Here is a 22582-nt window from a genome sequence, read left to right on the forward strand (position 1 = left end):
TAGTATCAGCCAGAATAGTTTTTCCAATTGTTTATTTCCTTATTAAAAAAAAAAAAAAAAAAGTGTGGGCCTATTTTTTTTTTTTTTTTTTTGTGAATGTCCCAATTGAGGTAAAGGATGTGCAAATTTCAGATAAATGTTAATGTTATATATTTTGGTTGCATTTGTGAGTTAATAAAAATGTAGATGGTTGTTTAAAATAGGTATATAATATCATAATACCGATATATCAATCGATATACTCTTGAATTGAATCGTGATTGTATCGTAGAATTTTTTGAGGTATCGGCAAATATCGTATCGCTGGATATGAGAATCGGTAATCCATCCGATTTACACACCTAGTATGTATGTATGTGTGTGTGTGTGTGTGTATATATATATATATGTATATATATATTGTGATTGTGAATAAGTGCAGTGTTCTGTGAGTGTAACTCTACTGCAGAGTTAATATTTGATGTGAATGTATGTCGCATTGTACAGTATATTGAGACGGAGGCGACAAAACTGCAACTGATAGAATGTGCGCTGTAAAACAATACTGCGATATTTCTTCAAAAGCAGACCGTGGAGACATTTTAATCATCCACGATCAAAAATAATCTTATCGCACACCCCTAACGACCAAGTATAATCAATCTCGCACACACAAAGAAGCACACTGAAATAACGTCACACTATTAAGCGGCTGTGTTATGAACATCCAAAACTGTATCGCACGCGTGCTACAGTAGTAAATTTATTCATGGCATGCACAGACCAGTTTTTGTACATATTTTTGTATATGTGTATGTATATGTGTATGTGTATATATATATATATATATATATATATATATATATATATATATATGTGTGTGTATGTGTATACACGTTAGGGCTGTCAATCGATTAATTTATTTTTATTTTATTTTATTTTTTAAATCTCGATTAATCGCATGATTGTCATGAGTTAACTTGTGATTAATCGCAACTTAATCACACATTATTATTTGTTCTAAATGTACCTTAAATTAATACACTGTAAAAAGTGATAAGTTGACTTAACTTTAAAAAATTGAGGAAACCCGTTGCCTTAATTTTTAAGTAAATTATAATTAAAAAAATAAGTTAAGTGAATTGTCAAGTTCACTTAACTTTTTTTTTTTATTATTATTATTATCAACTTTTCAAGTTTTTAATACTCTAATCAATATGGGCATGGACAAATATGGATGCTTTATGCAAATGTATGTTTATAATTATTGAAGCCATAGTCAGCATGAAGACTAGACATGTTTCAAAGGTCAGATGTTTTTCAAAGAACTTGTTCGTGTCTATTAGACACATGAAAAAAGAAATACCAGGTTCCCATTACTTCTCTTTCACTGAGCAATTTACTTACACAAACCTGTTCACATTTTTGCACGACAGGGCAGCTCACTTCTTCTGAACATGCAAAATGTACATTTATTATTTATTATTACATTTGTTTGCCTCTCTGTGCCCACATACTGTATTTTGATGCAGCTAAATTCTCAATTCTCAAAAGTGTTTTCACTGATATATTTTACTGTTTCTGTTGTTAGACAACGGAATGAATATGAAAGAGTGATTGAAACGCGACCCATTAAGACTACATTACCAGCTCTGCCTTCCAAGATGTTAATCTTCACAAAAATCCTGATTTATCCTGATTTCGGCTATATTTGCATGTAAAATTAGAGAAGCAACATAATATCTGTGTTTAACTGAAAGTGCTGCTCCTCTCCGCCGCTCGCTTTTGAAGGGAAAAAAGTCGCTAAAAGGGTCTGCAAAGTTGGCAACACTGTGCATCTCCATTTCTCCAACTACGAGCTAGGCCATGGTTCAAACAGAAAATGCGCGCTGCGTTAATAAAATTAGTGCCGTTAAAATGAATTTGCGTCAACTTTGACAGCCCTAATATATGTAGATGTGTGTTATACTGAATACTGAATACTTTCCGTACCCACTGTATATACACATATATACACATATATATACTGTATATATATATATATATAGTATTACGTTGTTATGTATATAAAATCTGCAGTACATATATATATATATATATATATATATATATATATATATATATAGTATTACGTTGTTATGTATATAAAATCTGCAGTACACATATATATATATATATATATATATATATATATATATATATATATATATATATATATATATATATATATACAGTATATGTATATATGTATGTATATGTTTTATTTTTTTGTTTTTTTAAATGAACAGCTGGAATGTGTAGACTTTTCAAAATAAAGTTGGTATATTGGTTCCAGAGTAAACTGTATATTTTTATTGCCTTTCTTTAAACATTATTATCGCATCAGAAAAATCCAATATTTATCAACCTCTAATTCATATATATTTGTACATTAACCAATTAATAAAATGTCTTGAGTATGTTTGTAGTTGAATTTGTGCCCCATCCTGTTTAATTAAATGAAAATAATCTAAAAATAAATTACTTATTTGAGATGGTATGAGTTAGTTCTGTATGGACATAAATGATTAATAAAAGTCTTTAAAAATCTTACATTTCATTTTAAAAACTTTTAAAAGGCAACCTCCTTAGTTACGGTTGCTATGTCTGACAAGCCATGCCACTCTCACGCCACATATCATGTTCTCACACAAAAATTAAAAATAATAAACCACTAGATGGCACAAAAATGTGGCGTAGCACTTTGCAAAACATTTGCTTTTCAAGATGCACATGTTTATTTGTCTGATCTTTGACGAGATCGCGCGCAGCAGCGCGAAGTTGATTCTGTGCTTACTTGATCTAATATTTTATGTTTTTTAAAATGTTGTAGATTTAAGTAGCTAATGAGAATCGCTAAAATTAATGCATATATTTTGAGACAAAGGTCTTCTTTATGATTTTCAGTTTTGCTTAAGATAATTAAAGCGACAGTTTTTAAATAATGAAAGAATATATGTATTTGGGGTTAAAAAGTGCCTCTGCTGTTGGGGCTAAAGGCATTTAAGTAATTAACATGATAATTAACAGATCGCTGACTTTTCCATTTGTTCACATGACATGGTTAGATTCAGATGGTAAATATCATATATTATGTATGTGTCCATATTAGAGATAATCACCATGTTTAGAATGAAACCATCATATTTAAAAACATCATATTAATCATATCATATAATAAAATATCATTTGTTGTTAAAACTGTAATTATATTTTAAATTATTATTGGATCTCCTTCAATACTTTCAGAATCTTTACTTATTAAAATGATTGTTTCTGTAATTTAATATATATTTTTAAATATTTTAATGACAGTAGGCCTATATTTATTTAACTTTTTCTTTTTTTTTCAAATTAAGCAGAAAACAGTACAAACTTTGCTAAAGTGATTGTTTTGAACAAATGTTAACTTAGACATAATTAAACAAAACATTATTATTAAGTATTTGTATCAATACTGTGTGCTTTTTACCCCATGCTGGTGGGCCTTTTACCCCGTGTGTGGGGTAAAAGGCCCCCCTTGCCACCTCATACATTTATAAGATTTTTAAACAAAATAAACAACTTGAATTATTTATTTTCACACAAAATCTGTTGCTCCATTAATGTTCAATGCAACGTATAAATTATTTCTGCAATTATACATTTTAGGCGCAGGTAATAGCACATTTTTTCTTAAGGTGGGCCTTTAGAGCCGTTGTACCCTACTAATATACAGCCAACATGCTAGTGATATGCATGCTAAAAAGCAAAGTTGATAGTGAAAACTAAAGTTTTACGCAGATTTTTAAACTCTTATGTGATTGAAAGCGAGTGTATGGTGTCCTATACTTGGAATTTGTGCTCTGCATTTATGTGAACAAATACACACACACCGTGAACACACACCCAGAGCAGTGAGCAACCATTTTTGCTGCGGAACCCGGGGACCAGTTTTGAGGGTCTGACTCTCTAACCATTAGGCCACCATTGCTCGCTGCCCATTGTCATGATTATGTGCACATTTGAGCAAATCTAATTCATATAATTAAGATTTTAATTGTGTTTGTGTGTATGTCTGGTCATCTGTAAACTACAGACTAAGGAGAATGAGGATCTGCGAAGAGCCCATGCCAAACATCATGACCGTTTACGCATCATTCAGACAAACTACAGAACAGTGACAGAGCGGCTGAAGGAAGCTGAAGATACCCATGACTTGTAAGTACTTACTATTTAAAACTTGATATTTGCACATAATAATATAAATGTGGCTGTCATCCTCTTGCTTATTACAGTTTTGTACAGATCCTAGGAACTATTTATCAGCACTTTGATCACTCAAAAACATTACTGTCAAAATACATTCAGTGACTACTTCCTTTCAAATTACATGAATTCTTTGCTCACTCAGACACAGCAACCAAAATTCTATGTACCTACAGACCGATTTGAGTTTTTTCAAAGCTGTTGAAGTTAAAAACCTAACATAATCCAAAGCTGAATAAGACAGCAATTTTCTACATTCCTGGAGTAATATTGTGTTGAAATATATTCCAAATCTAAAAAAAACAAAACAAAACAAAAACATTAGAATTAGAAATTAGAAGTAATTGGACAGGTGTTAGTCTTTCATTTTAATTTCATTGAATAATTTTACACCATAATGTAAACAATGACCACTTATCGTGCAGGCCATTCTTTTTTGGAAATAAATATTACAGATGAAAATATTGTATAATGTTACCTGTTGTTAGTGTTTTAGGTGATTGTTTTATGAGTGACAAAGTATGTTGGGTGACAACGTTTGTTAGCATTATGAAAGAATGATTTGATTTAAAAACATCTATGTTTTAAGTGTTTTGGTACTGTAGTTTTAGTGCAAAATTATTTTGGATGTGAATTTTCTGCTCTGCCAAGCTAAAAGTTGGTAAGGAGAAATGTGTAAAGATTTTTGAAAAGGTGACCTAAGTATTGAGAAATGTGTCCTAGCAACTGTAGTAAAAAAAACAAAAACAAAAAAAAAAACAATTGCAATTTTAGGATAGAATAAGGATAGTGATTCTGCTTTGGTTCACTCAGTTTGCACATGCATAAAAAAAGAAATAACTAGTTTTAACAGACTTGTAGCATTGTCTCTCACCCTTGCTCTAATCTCTGTGAAATGCAGCACAGGCTTTGGCTCTTAGGAAGAGGGGTGCAGAAGTACTTCATCCTGAAAAGGCCAAGGTGACTGTTTATATCGGCAGAATAGAGAGAAAGAAAAAAGTAAGGGGGAAGATTGAAAGAAAAGGTTTTGATTCCCTCCTTTGAGTCTTTGGTTTTAACCTAAACCCCTAGAAGCAGCAAAATGTCATGACAATTTCCCCAACCCCCTTAACATTTTCCCTTTTCTTTTTCACAAGCCTTTTAAACGTATATAATGGAAGCGTATGTTGAGTATCCACATGGGATGCATGTGTTGACCTTGTCAGCTGTGCTCTCTTTGGGTTAATTAAAGAAAACAGCAGTGCAACGTGATCCCGTGTGAAAGGAGTGTGAATTTACCCACCTCTACTCTCTCTCTGTGTGTGTGTGTGTGTGTGTTTGTGTGTGTGTGTGTTAGATTGTAACAGAGGCACAAAAGAGAAAGAGTCTCTGATAATCTCCTTCCTCTTAGTTTTGATAAGGGGGGAGAAACACTTACTTTTCCAGAGAGCTCTTGTTTTATTAAGCTTTCCAGTCCTGTTACGGGAACGTTCATATTCCACACAGAGCTGGTAGTGTCAGTAACTCCTCAGGGAGTCGAGTTAGTGGGGCTGTCACGTTTACCTGCTGAACAAACTCGTTTTGAACAGTTATGCAAATGTGCCTAATGCTTCAAAACCAGTGGAAAATCGGTTAGCGAGCTGCTAGCATAAGCCACATTTTCTGGCCAAAGAACCATTTCTGATGGTCAGGCATGCATCAATCTGGATATATTAGAGGAGTTAGTGTTATTACACATGTATTAGCACAAGCGAGAGTGGGCCCCAGCAGGAGTCTCAGAGCTCGGCTGTAGACTAACATCTCATTAGAATGCTGCAGCCCTGCGTAACCCACGACGTCACTCACGATTAGCGCTACCACTATTAGCAAAACATAAAAACATACCCTCTCTTTCTCCAGAAGGGATTTTCAAGTTTGTAAATCAGACTGGGTGCGTTGGGATGCGTAAATAAAATTAAAACTTATTAAAACATCCATGCGCTGATCAAAGTTGCACTCATAAACAGATTCGCTGAATCAAAGAAATTAGCCGCTGCCTTTTCAGAAAAGTTCTCGCAGTTTACTCGCTCGCTGTATAATGAAGTGAGATGGAGGTGAAGGAGGTTTGAGAGGAATGGAGATGTCTTTCTCTAAGGTCTGTTTCATGAGTACGTCCTTCAGGAGGCCATTCATAGCGTTAATACTGAATTTCACAATGGATTAAGACGGAAGATCTCTGGGCTGCTGCTTGTTAAGCTGTTAGCTGAGAAGTGGCTTCTCAGGGTGAATGTTTTCACATGATGTAGGACTGCTCCCACAGAACCCAAAGGCACTCTGCCATACAGTAGGTTCAAGGACGTTATGAGAAGAAAGTGTCTGTGGAATAGGGTTTAAATAGTATTTGTGTTACAGAGCTGTTCTGCTTGTGTAATATTGACTTGAAAGTAGTGTGCAAACTGAGAGAGACCTTTTGTTGTTCCTTTTTTTATTACAGTGTAAGGAATGGAACCTGATAGTTTTCATTTTGACAAAGTCTGAACACAAATTATTCAAACCACACATTTGCATTACATTCAAACCACAGCTGAATATAGCGAAAATCTCTTTATACAAGTTATTGATTTATTTCTTTACCATGTGAAAAGCAAAAATCACACTGAATATGACATTTTTCAGTTCTGCTCTCAAAGTAAATTAAATAAGAATGATCCACCAGCCATATTGGGTTTCCCACACATTCTATTGAATTGCAAATGGGAAATCGTCTGATTTCATTAGGTAGTATGTACACTTTGTAAACATTAACCAATGAGTCATTGTTTTTATATCTGAAGTCCAGTACATTCTAAGCATGCAATCCCATAAAAGCGTAGATGGTAGTGGAAAGTTCTTCAATAAATTGACCACCACAAACCTTAGGAAATCATTTTGCGTAATACATATAAATACTCTTCTCTCATAAATGTTTTGTCTGAAAGGGAATCTCCTACAAATACATATGCAATAAGGTCAGCCACAAATATGACTGTCCACACCTTTTCATAGCTAATTATCCATTGTGTGTTATGTAATTATGTTGTGTTACATTAGTTTTTATTAGTAAAGTAACTGAATGTAAATGGTTCAACAGTGTGTTATGGCTTAATGTTGGTTAAATTGGTTAACATGTTTAATTCAATAGTATATACAAGTAAAACTACGCAAACTGACATTTTAAACATTTTAGTAATTTGCACTAACCAATCTAGCCCTTGAATTTTTTATTTATTTATTTATTTCTCAAATTTTCCAGTAGTCTGTAGCGGATGTTGGACAGTGAAAAGACACACATCAAAGCTTATTTTGAATTTTAGAATTTTATAGTGACCGAATCGTGAAAAGACCTGAAGACATAACGCATTGTTTACAAACATTCAAGAAAATGTGTGTTATATGACTGTGAATCTTAATGCAATATAGTATTATTGCTTCGCATGGTAGTATTTGTTGTATATTGTATTCTAGACCCGTTTTGCTAATAATTCCAGATACATGTTCATACTTAATATTTCCTGCATAATTACAAACATTTTGTGTTGAGTAAATTACAGTTTGGGAGTGTGCAGTAGACAATACCTACGATTTCTATGTCACTTGTCCTGTGTAATCTGATCAGAGACATTACAGTTAACGTCTGCAGTAACAATTACCATGAAAATAAAATAAACAATAATAACAATCCTGTCCCACTGATAGACTTCGCACTGGGTCTTTTTTGGTCAAATATCAGCTATCAGTCAGTGATGCCCTCTGGAGTTTCAAACACTTCTGGTGGCTTCTTGGCAGACTGGAATTCTTTGAGATAACAAGCCCCCATAATAACAGTTTTATGGGTAGAAGATCTTTCGGGGTTAATTAATGTACTTTTTTTTTTCACAGAAAGAGAGTGGCAAGCCTAAAGTTCTCATATGTTTCTAGTCAGAAAGATGCTGCTATTTGTATGACTTTTTTTGTTTGTTTCTCCAATGTTTCAGGTCAAAATGCAAAACACAAGTGCAGCAGGACAGCGAGGATTTATGGAATGAATTGGTGTATTATAAGGAGGAGAACAAGAAGCTACTCTCTGACAAGTAAGTGTCTGTCGTTTTGTCAGGTCATGTAGAGCCGTCACAGTCATTATTAGCACCCAGCAGGGATTCTACTTCAATTTCACAGAGATGACTGCTGACACTTCAAGAAAAATGATATTGTCATTTCAAACAGAATTTAGGGAAAAAAGCTGTCCATCTCAAGGCTTTTTTAGCACATTCACAACCCAAAGTTACAATGATTGCCTCTAGGACTGAATTTTTGGCTCACTGTAAGTGCTTCCAAAGCTAGTATGTTAAATCTTTCAATCCATTGTCCATTTTCTGCATGTCACACTATACTGCGCTGACTAAAAAAATAAAATGCAAATAAAATGTTTTCAGGCTGTTCTGTAAACAACTTCCTTAACACAACACTGAATACAGATGCTCGGTGCAACTCCAGAGATTTATCGCAGCTAAACACACTGACATTCCTGTCTTGAGGTTTGCTCCCTCGAGATTTTTCGGGGGTACATTCAGTGACAGTCCGTGCGCGCGCGTGTGTTAATTACTGCTGATCTCGTCTGCTGGAGGTGTCGCGCTTCATTAGGCCGCCTTGGCCCTTTCCTTGCCAGGCCTCATTTGGCCCATCCTTTGCTGAGGGGTCTAACCCTGCCAGCCAGTGCGGCCTGGCCCTCCCCTGCTTGATCTCTACCCCCGGCTCGCTCGTACAGGAGGGCTCACTCTTTTCACGCCCCCACCTTGCCTGCTGCCTGTCCTCCTAATCCCAGCTGAGCTCATTATGATGTAGCCTGGCTGCCTCCCTCTCTCTCTTTGAGCCTGAGCTGTCCAAGCTAATTACAGGCTAGCAGCCAACACTCCCCGTTAAGGGCCTTCTGCCGCCGCGCTCGCACTAACGCGCTGCTTGGAAGTGACCTGCGAGGAGCACGAGGGAGCTGCTCTCTTTCCAGCCACGCAGCACCTGTCCTTCGGGGTTAGCCGTGATCCCTGTCATGCCCGTTCCAGCGAGCACTGAGTAAACTTAGGCCGGCCTAACTCGTGCTTTCAGGAGCGGGAAGAAAAAAAAACCCTACAATGTTGAGGTGGAAGGGGAGCACTGTCTTTGATCTCCACTTGCCCGAGACGAACATTACCGACTATGTGATTGTGGAAGCACAGGTCCCCTGCACGCCCTCGGTTTCTTCCGCTTCCTGGCTTCTATTCGTTTGCACTTAACCTTGCTTTATTTATCGTTTGCTCTGAGAGGATTGGGTCTGAACGTGCAAGGTGTAATTAGGCCGGTCTTGTTTATCAAGCTGTTATGTGGGACAGCGAGCTAAATTACTGTTGATGGCCCACAATTAAGGATGGGCCGTGGCAATGTGTCTGCGCTGGCAGAAGATGGCAGGTTGCCGTTTTACTGACCGTATTAGGATGATTGTGCTTGTGAAGGTTGCGCTCATAAGCGTCGCGATGATCTGCTAATGGTTAATTACCTTATTGAGGCCTGTAGTTTTAGGCTGTCTTAATTGCCGACGGAGACGGCTGCTGGATACTTGCAGAGCAGCGGTGGGCTGCCTCTGCCGTATCTCGCTGCACTCGTTTCCTTCAAGTGCTTTTCACAGTCTGAAGGTCTCCTATTCTGCACCCTTTCTAGCAGATATTGAGTCCGAACGGAGATGTCTTTTTTTAGGCCTCGCTGTTAAGTGGGTCAGTGACATGATAAAGAAAAGGACAAATCTTTTAAAAATGTAGTTCAAAACATACAGCGAGTTTTTATACCTCTTTTTTCTTTTGTGTTGTTTTCATTGGATTTTGAAAAATGAAGTTGCATATTAATTAGACTTAAAATGTTGATTTGATGTAAAAAGTAGTATTTTTTTTTCTTTATCCATCTAAAACATGCTTGTACAGATCTTAATTATTATTCTATATCAAGTAGTTATCAATTAAATATTGTTAATATCCTTTAAATAATATTAATCAGTATTCATTCATTTTAGTAAACTTTCGTCTAAAATGGCATCTAGTTTTAGTCTTCGAAAATTATATCGTAGATGATGAAAAAGTGCAACGTTACTTAGTTATTCATTGTGTGTTACTTTATACTTGTTTCAGTGAGCCTCTACAGAAAGTGTGCATTCACATATATATGCAAGTCGTAATATTGTGTTTATGTAGTGTATATATCTGATTAATCACATATTAACCTGCTAGCAAATCGCTTCAGTTTATTTGTTCATTTGCTGTTCAACTTCAGCTTATGCAGTTTATGCATGTAAAATGGGGCATTTCCAATCTGAGTGACAATATAATTGTGTTCTTTGTATTTGTTTTATGCACTTACCAAAATTGTGTTGCACAAAATCTACAAATATAATTTCCTTTAATTACATTTTCTTTTTTTTTTGATACCCCATAACTAACTTTAATTCAGATATTTAAAAAAAAGACTTGTATCATTGCATATGTTAATTGCATTTTAGTGTATTTTTGGAATTTAATTAATCGTGAATTAATTTGAAAAAAAAAGCATTGCATTGACACATTACCTGTATTTGTTCAGGACTACCTCTATAGGTTTGTATATTTTAGTGTGCATTTACTGTAGGTAATCATTTAGATTTTTTGCCTCGGGGACGTATGTGCTGACTGCTAATAGCAAATTAAAATCAGCAGGGAAACAGAACGACCAATGAATGCCTGTGTTTAATAACAGAGGAACGCCTGCATAGGCGACCCACACCCATTGTCAGGAAAAGGTCTGGATAGCTCTCTGGAGACAACATTCAATTTCAATTGAGCAATTCAGTCAATTGCTGGGGCAACTAAAGCAGCATGTTGGATGCTTTGAGATTAAAATATCTTGTTTGGTAGCGAGACAAGACTGGATTCGCTTTGGTATCATTTGCACAGTGCCCATTTGTAATCTCTCCCCCCGCTCTTAGTGCTTTTTTCATCTGCTCTTTCTTCCTCATTATGCATCTGCCTCTGCTCGGGATGTCCGCAGTTGTTAATTGTTGCTTAGGGTTTATGGGTAAAAAGAGCCAGGAATTATTTAGGCCTCATAAACAGAATAAACAGCCCTTAGACAGTGATAGCTACACTCAAACGACATCAAAGTATAAATTACCCAGCCATTAAGCTGGAAAAAAGCCTTTGAGATGATTTACGCTGCTCGCCCTCCACTGAGTGTGACCATTACAGACATGATCCCCGACTTTGACTTTAATGAAGTTTAATAAAGTTTACCCTTCTTGTGCTGCTGTTTTTTGCTTTTCATCTTGATTGCTATAAGGTATTAGGAGTAATGAGTGTCTTTTTGCCCTGGGTCCCAGACAGAGAGACAGAAATGGAAGAACATATAAAGTCAGAATGCTTGATGTCTGTTTTGAAGACTAGCACAACTTTTGCCCCCTCCATTAATTATTTGTTTGATTAATGATGCCCTAAAATATGCAGCTCACTATTCAATGATTGAATGTTTTGCTGTTTCTTTTAGCTCACTCTTAGAAAAGGGAACTTAAAAGCAGTAGATTTTATTGAAATATCTCTTTTCTTACATCGTAGCTCAATTATTCTGGATTTGAATTCAAATGGGAGTCTTATAGTTCTATGAGTGCAAATTTTAGGATCTTCATCCTGCTGTATTTAAGGCCCATTCACACCGAAAGAGATAATAACTATATTGTTTTAATATTTGTTCTCATTCCATTAAAATAGGGAACTCCACACCACAACTATATAATGATAACAAAACAGAGGAACAACTTTCTGTATGTTTTTTTTTTTTCCAGCTGATGAACAATAAAAACTTCAATTAGAATCAATTGTGCTTTAAAGAGCTTGAGCATTTAAAGTGGCAGACGACAAACCTTTAGCGCGTGCTTAGAATAAAATGACTGTTATCGTGTTTATGTGAACAGTAATATAGTTATTATTATAGGGTTTTTTTTTTATTATAATTTTTTTGTTGTTTAAATGGGTCTTTACTATGGATGTGAACCTATTCACACAAGGTGCAAATTGTTTGCAGCAGTATTTGTTTTTTTTAGTTTTTTTTTAAATATATAGTTTTTTTAAATAAAAATAATAATATACAAAATTTGCTTAACAGTAATGCAAGGGATGTCAGTGACCTCTAGTACAGTGCTTTTCAAACTTTTTTATGCTAAAGGCCCCCAAATTTAATGATCTCCTTGCGAGGGACCATCCATCCATCTATTTTCCAAACCGCTTGTCCTATGTAGGGTCATGGGGATGCTGGAGCCTATCCCAGCTTCTTAGTAACACCTGGGATGGATGGCCAGTCCATTGCAAGGTTAACACACACACACTCACACATTCACACACTCTCTCACACCTACGGGCAATTTATGGTCTCCGTTTCACCTATGCAGCATGTCTTTGGATTGTGGGGGGAAACCTCCCTTGCAAGGGACCCCTTTTCTAAAAGATAAAAGCTACTACATATTCATGTATAAAGATTTATTAATACTGTGTGAAAAAAAGAGATATTAAATAAAAATTGTATATATTATGAAATATTATCATTTTTATTATAAAAAAACTGATATAATATGCTGATTCTGAAACAAAATAATTACCTTATATATTGCCGCTGTACTGAAACCAAAGCATATTATTACAATATTATACTAATATATTGATTTGTATTGTGTTGAAATCATATTTCCCTCATATTGTTATAAAGAGGACTTCGGGTTGTGAATGAATATAATTGTTTTGATTAAAAAATTTTATTTAGGAGAGTAATTTAAAATCTAAATTCCATTGATGACAGTCATGAATACTTTGTGTGCAGCAGTGTTTCTTGCACATGCAACTACAAACACAAGATGGGCTGTTTTGTAGTAAATGGTGTTTTAAAAACATTCAAATATTTGTGACCCTGGACCACAAAACGAGTCTTAAGTTGCTGGGGTATATTTGTAGCAATAGCCAAAAATGCATTGTATGGGTCAAAATTATCGATTTTTCTTTTATGCCAAAAATCATTAGGATATTAAGTAAAGATGATGTTCCATGAAGATATTTTGTAAATTTCTTACCGTAAATATATCAAAACTTCATTTTTGATGAGTAATATGCATTGCTAAGAACTTCATTTGGAGAACTTTAAAGGCTATTTTCTCAATATTTAGATTTTTTTGTACCCTCAGATTCCAGATTTTCAAATAGTTGTATCTCGGCCAAATATTGTCCGACCCTAACAAACCATACATCAATGGATTATGAATAAATCTCAATTTCAAAAAATTTAGTTTTGTGGTCCAGGGTCACATTTCACAAAATTATTCGACATTGTTCAACATAGCAGTTGTTGTTTTGTTTTGCACTGTAAGTTGAATTGTTTGTAATAGAAACTTTGAATGGGATGAAAAACTGAAATATGGAACAATCAACAATATGTATATATATATATATATATATATATATATATATATATATATATATATATATATATACACACAGATGTATATGCATATTCATATGACATGCATGCAGTGTGACATATGTGACATGCATACGGTACAAATATTGTCAAAACACAAATTTAGGTATTAATCTGATTAATCTATTATTGGCTAAATTTACATATGCACTAGGAATGTGATTAATTTACAGTAATCTAAAGCTTAATCACAATTTTGCCTTATTTGCATTATAATGGTATTAAAGGAAAAACCTGAGTTAACTATTGAGTGAGTAAACTGGATGAATTTCCTGTAAATGTACTCACCTTCAGGCCATACAAGCTGTAGATGAGTTTGTTTCTTCAACAGGTTTGGATACATTTAGCATTAAATCACTTGTTCACCAGTGGATCATCTGCAGTGTGTTAGAAAGAAAATTCAAACAACTTATAAAAACATCACAATAATCCACAAGTAATCCATAATATTGCTTTCAGTGAAAAAGTTGTCTCATCTGAATCATAAATGAGATAAATATGCACACATTAAGCACCCATTATGAGTGTAAACAGTTCTAAACAAATATGTGTGTGGATTTTGAAGTGAGAGGACAACAGGGGATGGACTTTTTCACTGGAGGGTGCAAATCCATATTATGGATTATGGACATAGAAGTGATGGTTTAAATGGTTTAAAAGTAACATGGTTTGATGAATTTGTTTCTTACAAACACAGCTTTTCACTTCACAAGACATTAATTGATAAACTGGAGTTGTGTGGATATCTTGTGGATTATTGTGCATAAATCATTCTAATGGCACCCATTCATTTCAGATGATCCATTGGTGAGCAAGTGATGTAATGCTAAATTTCTCCAAATCTGTTCCAATTCCGATCATTAACTTCACTGATGATGTGTTCACCAGTGCAGGAGCTGGCCAATAATTTCTCCCTTTCAGCAACCTGTCATTTGCATAAGAATGCAGCAGTTAGCAAACAACACTGATCCGGTCATTCCCATCCAATCCAGTCCTGCCCTACATGTTTTCTCTTCGCAATTTTCATTTCATGCCAACTTTAAATAGTAGCACTCTTAGAATATTGTGCTTCAAATTTCTAAAATTAAATTACTCAAAAATACGTGCAAGTTATATTTCTGATCCTGGATGCAGTATCAGTTTTGATCTTAGTATCGGTCAAGCTGTGTTGCACAGTACCATGATGTCTTTTCTGTAGTGCAAATAATGGCTGCCAACTAGAGCCCTGCACGGGCCTAAAATCTAGGCCCTAGCCCGGCCCTTGTCCGACAGCTTATCAGAATTACCGACCCAAGCCCGTCTTTTTCTCCCCCTTCTCCCAAAACAGCTTATACTACTGTTTCAGCTATTAAAATAGTGAAGTTTTGTATGAAGTGGCAAAGTAATTGTATTTTGTTTCGTTATTTTATTAAGTTAATTTTGAAAAATGTTTGGAGCATTTTTTTATTCGTTAAATGCAAATTTTTGTTTTTTAAAGTAACAACCAAGCGGCCAGCGGCAGACAGTGAGTTGATCATAGCCTATGGTTGATCAATTTAGCCTTCTCAAATCATCACAACTTGTCTCAAATTAAATCTATAGTTATAAAACAGCACTACAATGTTAGTTTAAACTCTTAACCTAGATAAATGTGCGCTGACGCATATCCAATCGTTTGTGCGGAGAGTGGAAGCTGAAGCGCGCTTTACAGGACATGGAGGCTCCATCGTGATCACTTGCATTGGAAACATTTCAAAATACGTTGTCATTTTTGCTCATAAAGGTAAGAGTAATACATTGTTCGAAACTGTAAAGGGTCTACGTTGATATTGTGTGGACTCACAATATCAACAAAACGTGCTTTTATAGAATAAAGAAAGAAAAAACAGGATGCGCTTTCTGCAGTTTCAGTTTTGAGCAGGAGTGCTTCTGATAAACCGAAAGACAGCGAATACTTGCCTCACTGACTTGATAAATATATCTATAGAAACCTTTCAATTACTACTTTAAAACGAAATAATTCAAATCGAAAACAAATACTCTTTCATTATAAAATCCCTAAAGATGCATTTCTCTCTAAAGGCGCATCCAATGAGGAGATGACGAGTCAGGATCATCATCAAATGCATGGATGATCCAAAATGCAGCTTTTCCCAAAGCATTGGGAACTTTTAGTTACTCCCCATGCTCCAACTTCTCCCTGATGCTTTCTGCATGGTCAACTGTCACCTGTATGCTAATGCATTGCGTATTGCGTAGGCGATGTATAATATTAATAATATAATCAATATAAAAATATTTCATACAGTAGCCTATGTGTGCTCTGCACGAATATGGGCACAATAAAAGGAGAGGAGCTAAATGAGCCCTGAGTCCGACCCGAACCCGATCTGTTAAAAAAATTTTAAATTTTTTAAATTGCCCGAGCCCGGCCCAAATGGACTCAACGGGCTTGCAGACCTCTGCTACCAACCAGCTGCTACATGTATTTAGTTGCATGGAATATAAGAGTTGTTTAAACCTTGTTTGGATTTTGCTATTGTTGTTGTTGTTTTCCTGTTCTCATTGGCCTAGTTTAAATTGTTGTAGTTGTCATAGTTGTAAAATGATTGTGTGGGAATAAGTTGTTAGTTATTTCTCAGAGGCTTGTGACTATATCAATAAAAAAATCACTTGATGGACCTTCACTATGTATCATCATTACTTCCTTGTACTCTATTCAGAGAACATCCAATCACAGTGGTTTTTTACTTATTCTTCTCCTTCCATCTCAACTTTAGTTTTTCATTTATACCGAAATGTATCCAACAAGCATGGAAGCTCTAGAGAGGGGACTGCTAACCGTCCTATACTAATAAACATCTGTTATTCAAATGATGTACTCGCTCAAAGACAAGCTGGGACTGGAAAGCAGAGGGGATTGATGGAGCAGAGGTTCACACTATCTCACAAAAAACACTAAAAACAAATCTATGCTGTTGACATGAAAAGAGAAGCTGTAGTAGCTGTGTTTTGATAGAGTGACTAGTGGGGTCATGAGAGACCCACAGCTGATTTCTACAGCTGGAATGCTAATAAACCACCTTGCGCTGCTGCTTATATATGCTGCACTCTAGCACAACAATACGACAAGGAGTTGATTTTAGAAGCACAGGTTATATGTCAAAAATAGGTGAAACGTGGTGATTAGAAAAGGGAGTTGATGTTCATTTCTGTCTGAATTTGTTAGTGGATCTTGGAAAAAAAACACAAGTCCCTTGTTGTGGTACAACTGGAGTATTACCCATAGTTCTTTGCTAGTAGTTACACTGTGATGAGCTAAGCCACTGCAATTCAGCAGAGGTTCTTCTGCCGCTGCTCTAGAACAAATGGGAGGGGAACTAGGTGTGTGTTTCAGGTGCAGATGTCTCGCTGGGGCCTACCCCAATCCTCAGCAGGCTTCTTTTGGGTCCTAATAATAACTTGAAAGTGCCTCTTTTTGCCCCTTTTAATTAGTCTCCAGAACGCATACAGCTAATTGGTGGTTCTTAATTGGGTTTAGATTCGCTACTTGTCTGTTCAGATCCCTCTGCACCCCACCCCAATCCCTTCTCAGTCTAGGTGAAAAGAAATCCTCACACCCCAGCCAGGGGTTTTATGTTTCTTGTCACTTAGCACTTTGATTTCTTGGTGAATTAAGAGCTATTTAATTAGCAGGGTTTCTTTTTATATCTCCATCTCAGTAGGGGAGAGATTTGGATGGTGTCAGAGTTGAAGCTTTTTAAAGGTAAAAGAGGAAGTTTCAAAAGCAGTGGCTTAACACACTTTGACAGAAACTTATTGTATTCACAGCCTAGAATAAAAATTTACAGAATGAGTAAATTCATGCACAGAAACAACAGGCATAGTTGTCAAGTAACACAGTGACATCACGGTCTCCTTTACACCTGGCATTAACATGCATTTTGTATTTGGATAGTTTTCTGGGTTGGATTGCATTTACAGCTTCATGCATCTCGTCTCCAGCATGATTGGATAGAGCCCAAGCAAACTGCATATAACATGAGATTGCATGAACTGACGCATTGCTGCTGCACTAACCTACTGATAGGGGTCAGTAGTAAAGAAAAGTTAACAAAAAAAAAATCATAACACTCTCGTCCAAGTGTAATCCAATGAAATAATTTGATATGCAGTATATTTAGATATTGTTAATACACTCGGGTGAGAAAATTGCAAAAGCACATTGTCTGCTGTTTTTTATGACTTTTTAGTACTCACAAACTAGATTTAACTCAGCCTATCAAAGTGAAACACATGATTTGCAGTGTAACCTCAACACATATTAAGTTCAGACCTGAATGCGGATATGAAAATGCATCTAAATTCCCCCCGATCACCTTTTAAAAGTAGTTTCAGTCATCTGATCACAATTTGTCTTTTGGTCCAGATCAATCCGATCATGATCCGAATCCGATCATGCATGTTCATTCCAGTTGTAAGGGGGCTTGTGAGTTTCTTGATTAAACTCCATTATGCTTTAGTTTGTGGTTAGCGAATAGACCGTACAAATCAATAGCGTATTCTTTAAATCAATACACACCTGAGAGGTATGTACGATTTGAGAAGTGGTATTGATATTGAAATAAATGTTTTTTCTTGTTGCATTGATAACATAGTCTATCTAAATACCATTACTTGGCACTGTAGTAATTCTGCCATCTAATTTGGATGCTGTTGGATATGTTTAGAGCTCATCTGGAGGAGGACCTAAATGCAGCCCTCGACAGAGTTGCAGTGCATGACCTACAAGAGCATCAGCAGGAGGAAACGCAAGGTATCACACACTGTCCTATCCAACACACACTTCAAAGGCATCACTTGCACTACTTAATGTACTGTAATGTAACTAATGAGTGTTAAGCTGTTCCATTAAACTGTTATAAACATTCTGAATCCTTTCTTTTGGGAGAATGCAACTGATCCTTTCCAGCTCATTTAATACCAATGTGGTTTATTAATACTATGTCCCAGGCCCTTATTCTACACAAATTGTTCAATCTATGGAGTTTTGATGGAATCAATTTCAATATGGGACTCTAGTATCCACTAAATGGTAGCAAATGTGAAAAAATTCTAACACCTGTGTGCTCTGGTTGAACTTTGGTCAGGAGACACCTTTAAGATTATAATTTTTAAATTTTGTGGAAATAAGTCTGATGATATAGGCAAAATAACATTATCCCTTAATGTAATTTCAAGTCTCATTTCCTGTATGCATCTTTCTTTGACCCATCATATTAAATATGACTGTTTACTAATGTAATATTATTATTATTATTATTGTACTGTTATAGTATTTATTAATATTTTGAATTAGCCTTTATTTTTACATTTTTAGTTTTCATTTTCATTTAAGTAATTTTCAGCTTTAATAATAGTGTAGTACTCACCCTGATATTGTCACAACCCTGCCTTTCTTTCTTCTGTGGATCATAAAAGAAGATATTTTAAAATGATAGTAAATGGTTTTGTTTTGTTTTGTTTTCCTTCCCTCTGGTTACCAACATTCTATAAAATAGTTTATTTTGTGTTCTGTAGAAGATATAAAAGTCTTAGAGGTTTGGAACAGCATGAGACATGAGGGAGAGTAAATAATGACAGAATAATCTTTCTTGTGTGAACTATCACTTTAAACTTATTTTAAATAATTGCCACAAAAGTATTTCTAAATTCCATTTCAAATATTTTGAGTTTGTTTTTCATCTAATAATTATATTTTATTTCAGCCATTTTAATTTTTTTTTTTTCAATTAACAAAAACTGTTTTTAGTAGTTTTAGTTAACAATAACAACACTGTTGCTAACCTTTAATGTTCCTGATATCTGAGATTATTTCACTCTACTGTAAGTCCTCCTTTTACCAACATTAAGATTTGTTTCATTAAAATTCTCCTTCCCTCTGGTCAGTGGCAAAATCGGGTCATGGGTGACACAGGGCAGCGGTATTCAGTATGGAGCATTTCCCCATGCACACGCAGCTGCCACAGACACACACTTTCATCTTTCATCCGCTTTCTGTTCCAGTGAAATCACGAAATAAAATTATGACATGACCATTAACCCTTGAGAATTTGAGAGAGGTGGGTCCAGATGTGCTTTCGGAAATCCAATTTGCTGTATTCCCAATTGATTTCAAACTCACATGGCTCTTTGCACGCCCTCAGAAAGGAGCTTGTACATTCCTATCCGTCAAACGCTCCATCAGAGCGATCTCTAGTGTATAGACACCCTTCTTTGGGGAAAATTGGCCAAATCTTGGTAGGGACATTTCTAAAAGTTGGCAGAAAGTTGGTAACATTCCTACCTAAATCAGTGTTGTGGGGAAGTGTTAGTTACTTTAATGACCTATTTTATTCCCACAATAGTGTTTTCTAAAATGGCTATTCTGTATTTTTATTTTGCATTGTGCCCACTGGATACAACCATACATTTCTATATAATTTTAATAAGTTTTTTTTTTTTTTTTATATGTCAGCTTTAGTCTTAGTAGTTTTAGTACTTCATCTTAAATACATAGTTCACATAAAATTAACATTTTGTTGTCATTTACCCTCATATTGTTCCAAACCTGTGTGACTTACTTTCTTCAGTGAAAAAAGGCATTTTGAGATAATGTGTCCCCCCTGTACAATGGTAGTCAATGGTAAACAAAATGGCTTGGACTATCCCTTTAAACGTATTTAAAGTTATTTTGTTTAGGTTAGTTACCGCAAGTTTACATTTTTCATCTGATTTTTATATTTTATTCCATGCCTAAATCCATGCCTGTGTTGTGAGGAAGTGTTATTTAATTATAGTTATTTTACCAATTTTATTACCACAACAGTGTTTTATAACATGGCTATTCCATATTCCATATTCTATTTGCATTTTGCCTGCTGGATATGAGTGCAGTATAAGATGTGATGTCCGATTTGCAAACAAATGACTCTTATGAACTGATTATTTTAATTAGCCATTTCAGAGGTCACAGCTGACACCATCATGAACCATGGGTTTTGTTGTAAAAATTACTAAATAGTATTCTAAAAAAATCATTTTGTGAAATGTACTTAGACATGAACTTTTTTTTTTCCCAAACTGGAAGATATATTAGCAGTGCCCACAGCAGCAACTTTTAGTTTAAAGAAAAGAATGCTTTGAAGTAATTTATGAAACACGTGTTCCTATCTATGGACTAGTATGACATTATGTACAGTACCATACAGCCTTTCTGCAACTCTTCCAAATATAAGCTCATCTTCTAGCAATGACGAAGTGAAAATGTAACATTCAGTGCATCTCTCTATGGATCTTCATGCATTAGGTTGGGATAGAATGTGATCGTGGATGACTATATCAAAGGATTCTGTATTATGACAAGTATAATTTATAATAAAAAAGTCATTTGGCTGTTAAATGTTTCTTTTTATGACCCAAAGACATCCAAGTAATTTTTTTTTTTTTTAATATGGAGAATTGAGAGTATGACACTTCTATTGTATGCGTAATGTGTTGTCAGATTAGCCAAAATATTTAATAAACAAATATTCAAGGTTTGGGGGATGTGCAACTTTGTGAATAATGCATTAGAATTCTGCAGAAATCTTATGCTCAAATCTTTGAGTGTGGACTCCATGTCCTAATGATGGTCAAGTATAGTAATTTTCAGTCACACTTTATTTGAAGGTCCAATTTTCGCTATTAACAAACCATTAACTACGTCTGCCTCAATAAACTCCTAATTTGCTGCTTATTAGTAGTTAGTAAGGTAGTTGTTAAGTTTAGGTATTGAGTAGGATAAGGGATGTAGAATATGGTCATGCAGAATACAGGGCTTAAAGTTCTCCGGCACCGTGCCGGATCTCCGGCGTGCAGCGTTTGGGGAAAAAATCCTGTTGATATGTTGATATCACTGTCGACAGTGTCGAGTCCATGAGTTCGCCTACCAGTGGTATGAGAGGAGCACAGCTTTCACTCTCAACCAAACTAACATTACTAGCCAATCAGAATTTTTTGCTCTTATAAACATGAGACGTGCGTAATAATAGGCAGAGTCGCAGTCCTGATGAATGGAGAAGCGCGACAAAAAGCTGCGAGGCGATGGTCAAAGTCCATTCTAGCGCATATTTACATGGAAAAAACTAATTAAAAAGCAGCGGAGCTTTGTAAAGAGCTCAGAGTAATCATGTCATCTCCATAAGAACGATATGATTGCCAGAACAAATTTACCGGTCTTTTTGAAAAGGTCCTGTTCACATATGATCTCTTAATGGTAATTTTTCCGGTAATTTACCAGTAAAGACTGTATGTGTGAAAGGGGCTAAATTTCCTCTGTATATGCTGTGAGAATTGCTTAAAGTTCATCTGGGAAAACAATGTGCATTATCTCACTAGATTTGTAACGTAAATCATTTATAAACCTTTGCCAACACAGGAGAATACGTCAACCTATGTTTGAATGCCATGTTGTACACCGCGATTTCAAAATAAAAGTTTCTGCGTGTGGCCAAATATTAAAATTTATTGGATTAAAACATTGTTTAATCACGCTGTAAAGCGAAACGTCACCAGGCCGTTGCCGCCCTCTGCAAGTGTTTGTTATAATACATAATTTATTTAAATTGGTTATGTTCATATGTATAGGCATATTACATTATGTAGCCTATTTTAGCTGTGTTGTTCAATAAAACCATGTAATTACTTGGTTTTGATATCTTATTTGAGCCAATTATTATTGCATCATCGTTAGTTTATATATAAATAATCATACTACAGCCTGGTTTTCACTTAGGTCTGTTTGTGTTAATAAAAATATCAGATTACTCAATTG

The 22582-nt window shown here is 35.3% G+C and overlaps 1 protein-coding gene across 4 annotated transcripts in view; it reads left to right on the forward strand.

The window, feature by feature from the left end:
* Window positions 1-22582, forward strand: part of cntln (centlein, centrosomal protein) — a 95634-nt gene that overhangs the window by 41156 nt on the left and 31896 nt on the right. For all 4 annotated transcript variants that reach the window (XM_058792567.1, XM_058792566.1, XM_058792568.1 and 1 more), the window contains 3 exons: window positions 4097-4218; window positions 8238-8333; window positions 18459-18544. In XM_058792567.1, the coding sequence (XP_058648550.1) occupies window positions 4097-4218; window positions 8238-8333; window positions 18459-18544 (304 nt within the window). The remainder of the gene's footprint in view (window positions 1-4096; window positions 4219-8237; window positions 8334-18458; window positions 18545-22582) is intronic.

This window comes from Onychostoma macrolepis, chromosome 01, assembly GCF_012432095.1.
Source record: "Onychostoma macrolepis isolate SWU-2019 chromosome 01, ASM1243209v1, whole genome shotgun sequence".
Lineage (NCBI taxonomy): Eukaryota > Metazoa > Chordata > Actinopteri > Cypriniformes > Cyprinidae > Onychostoma > Onychostoma macrolepis.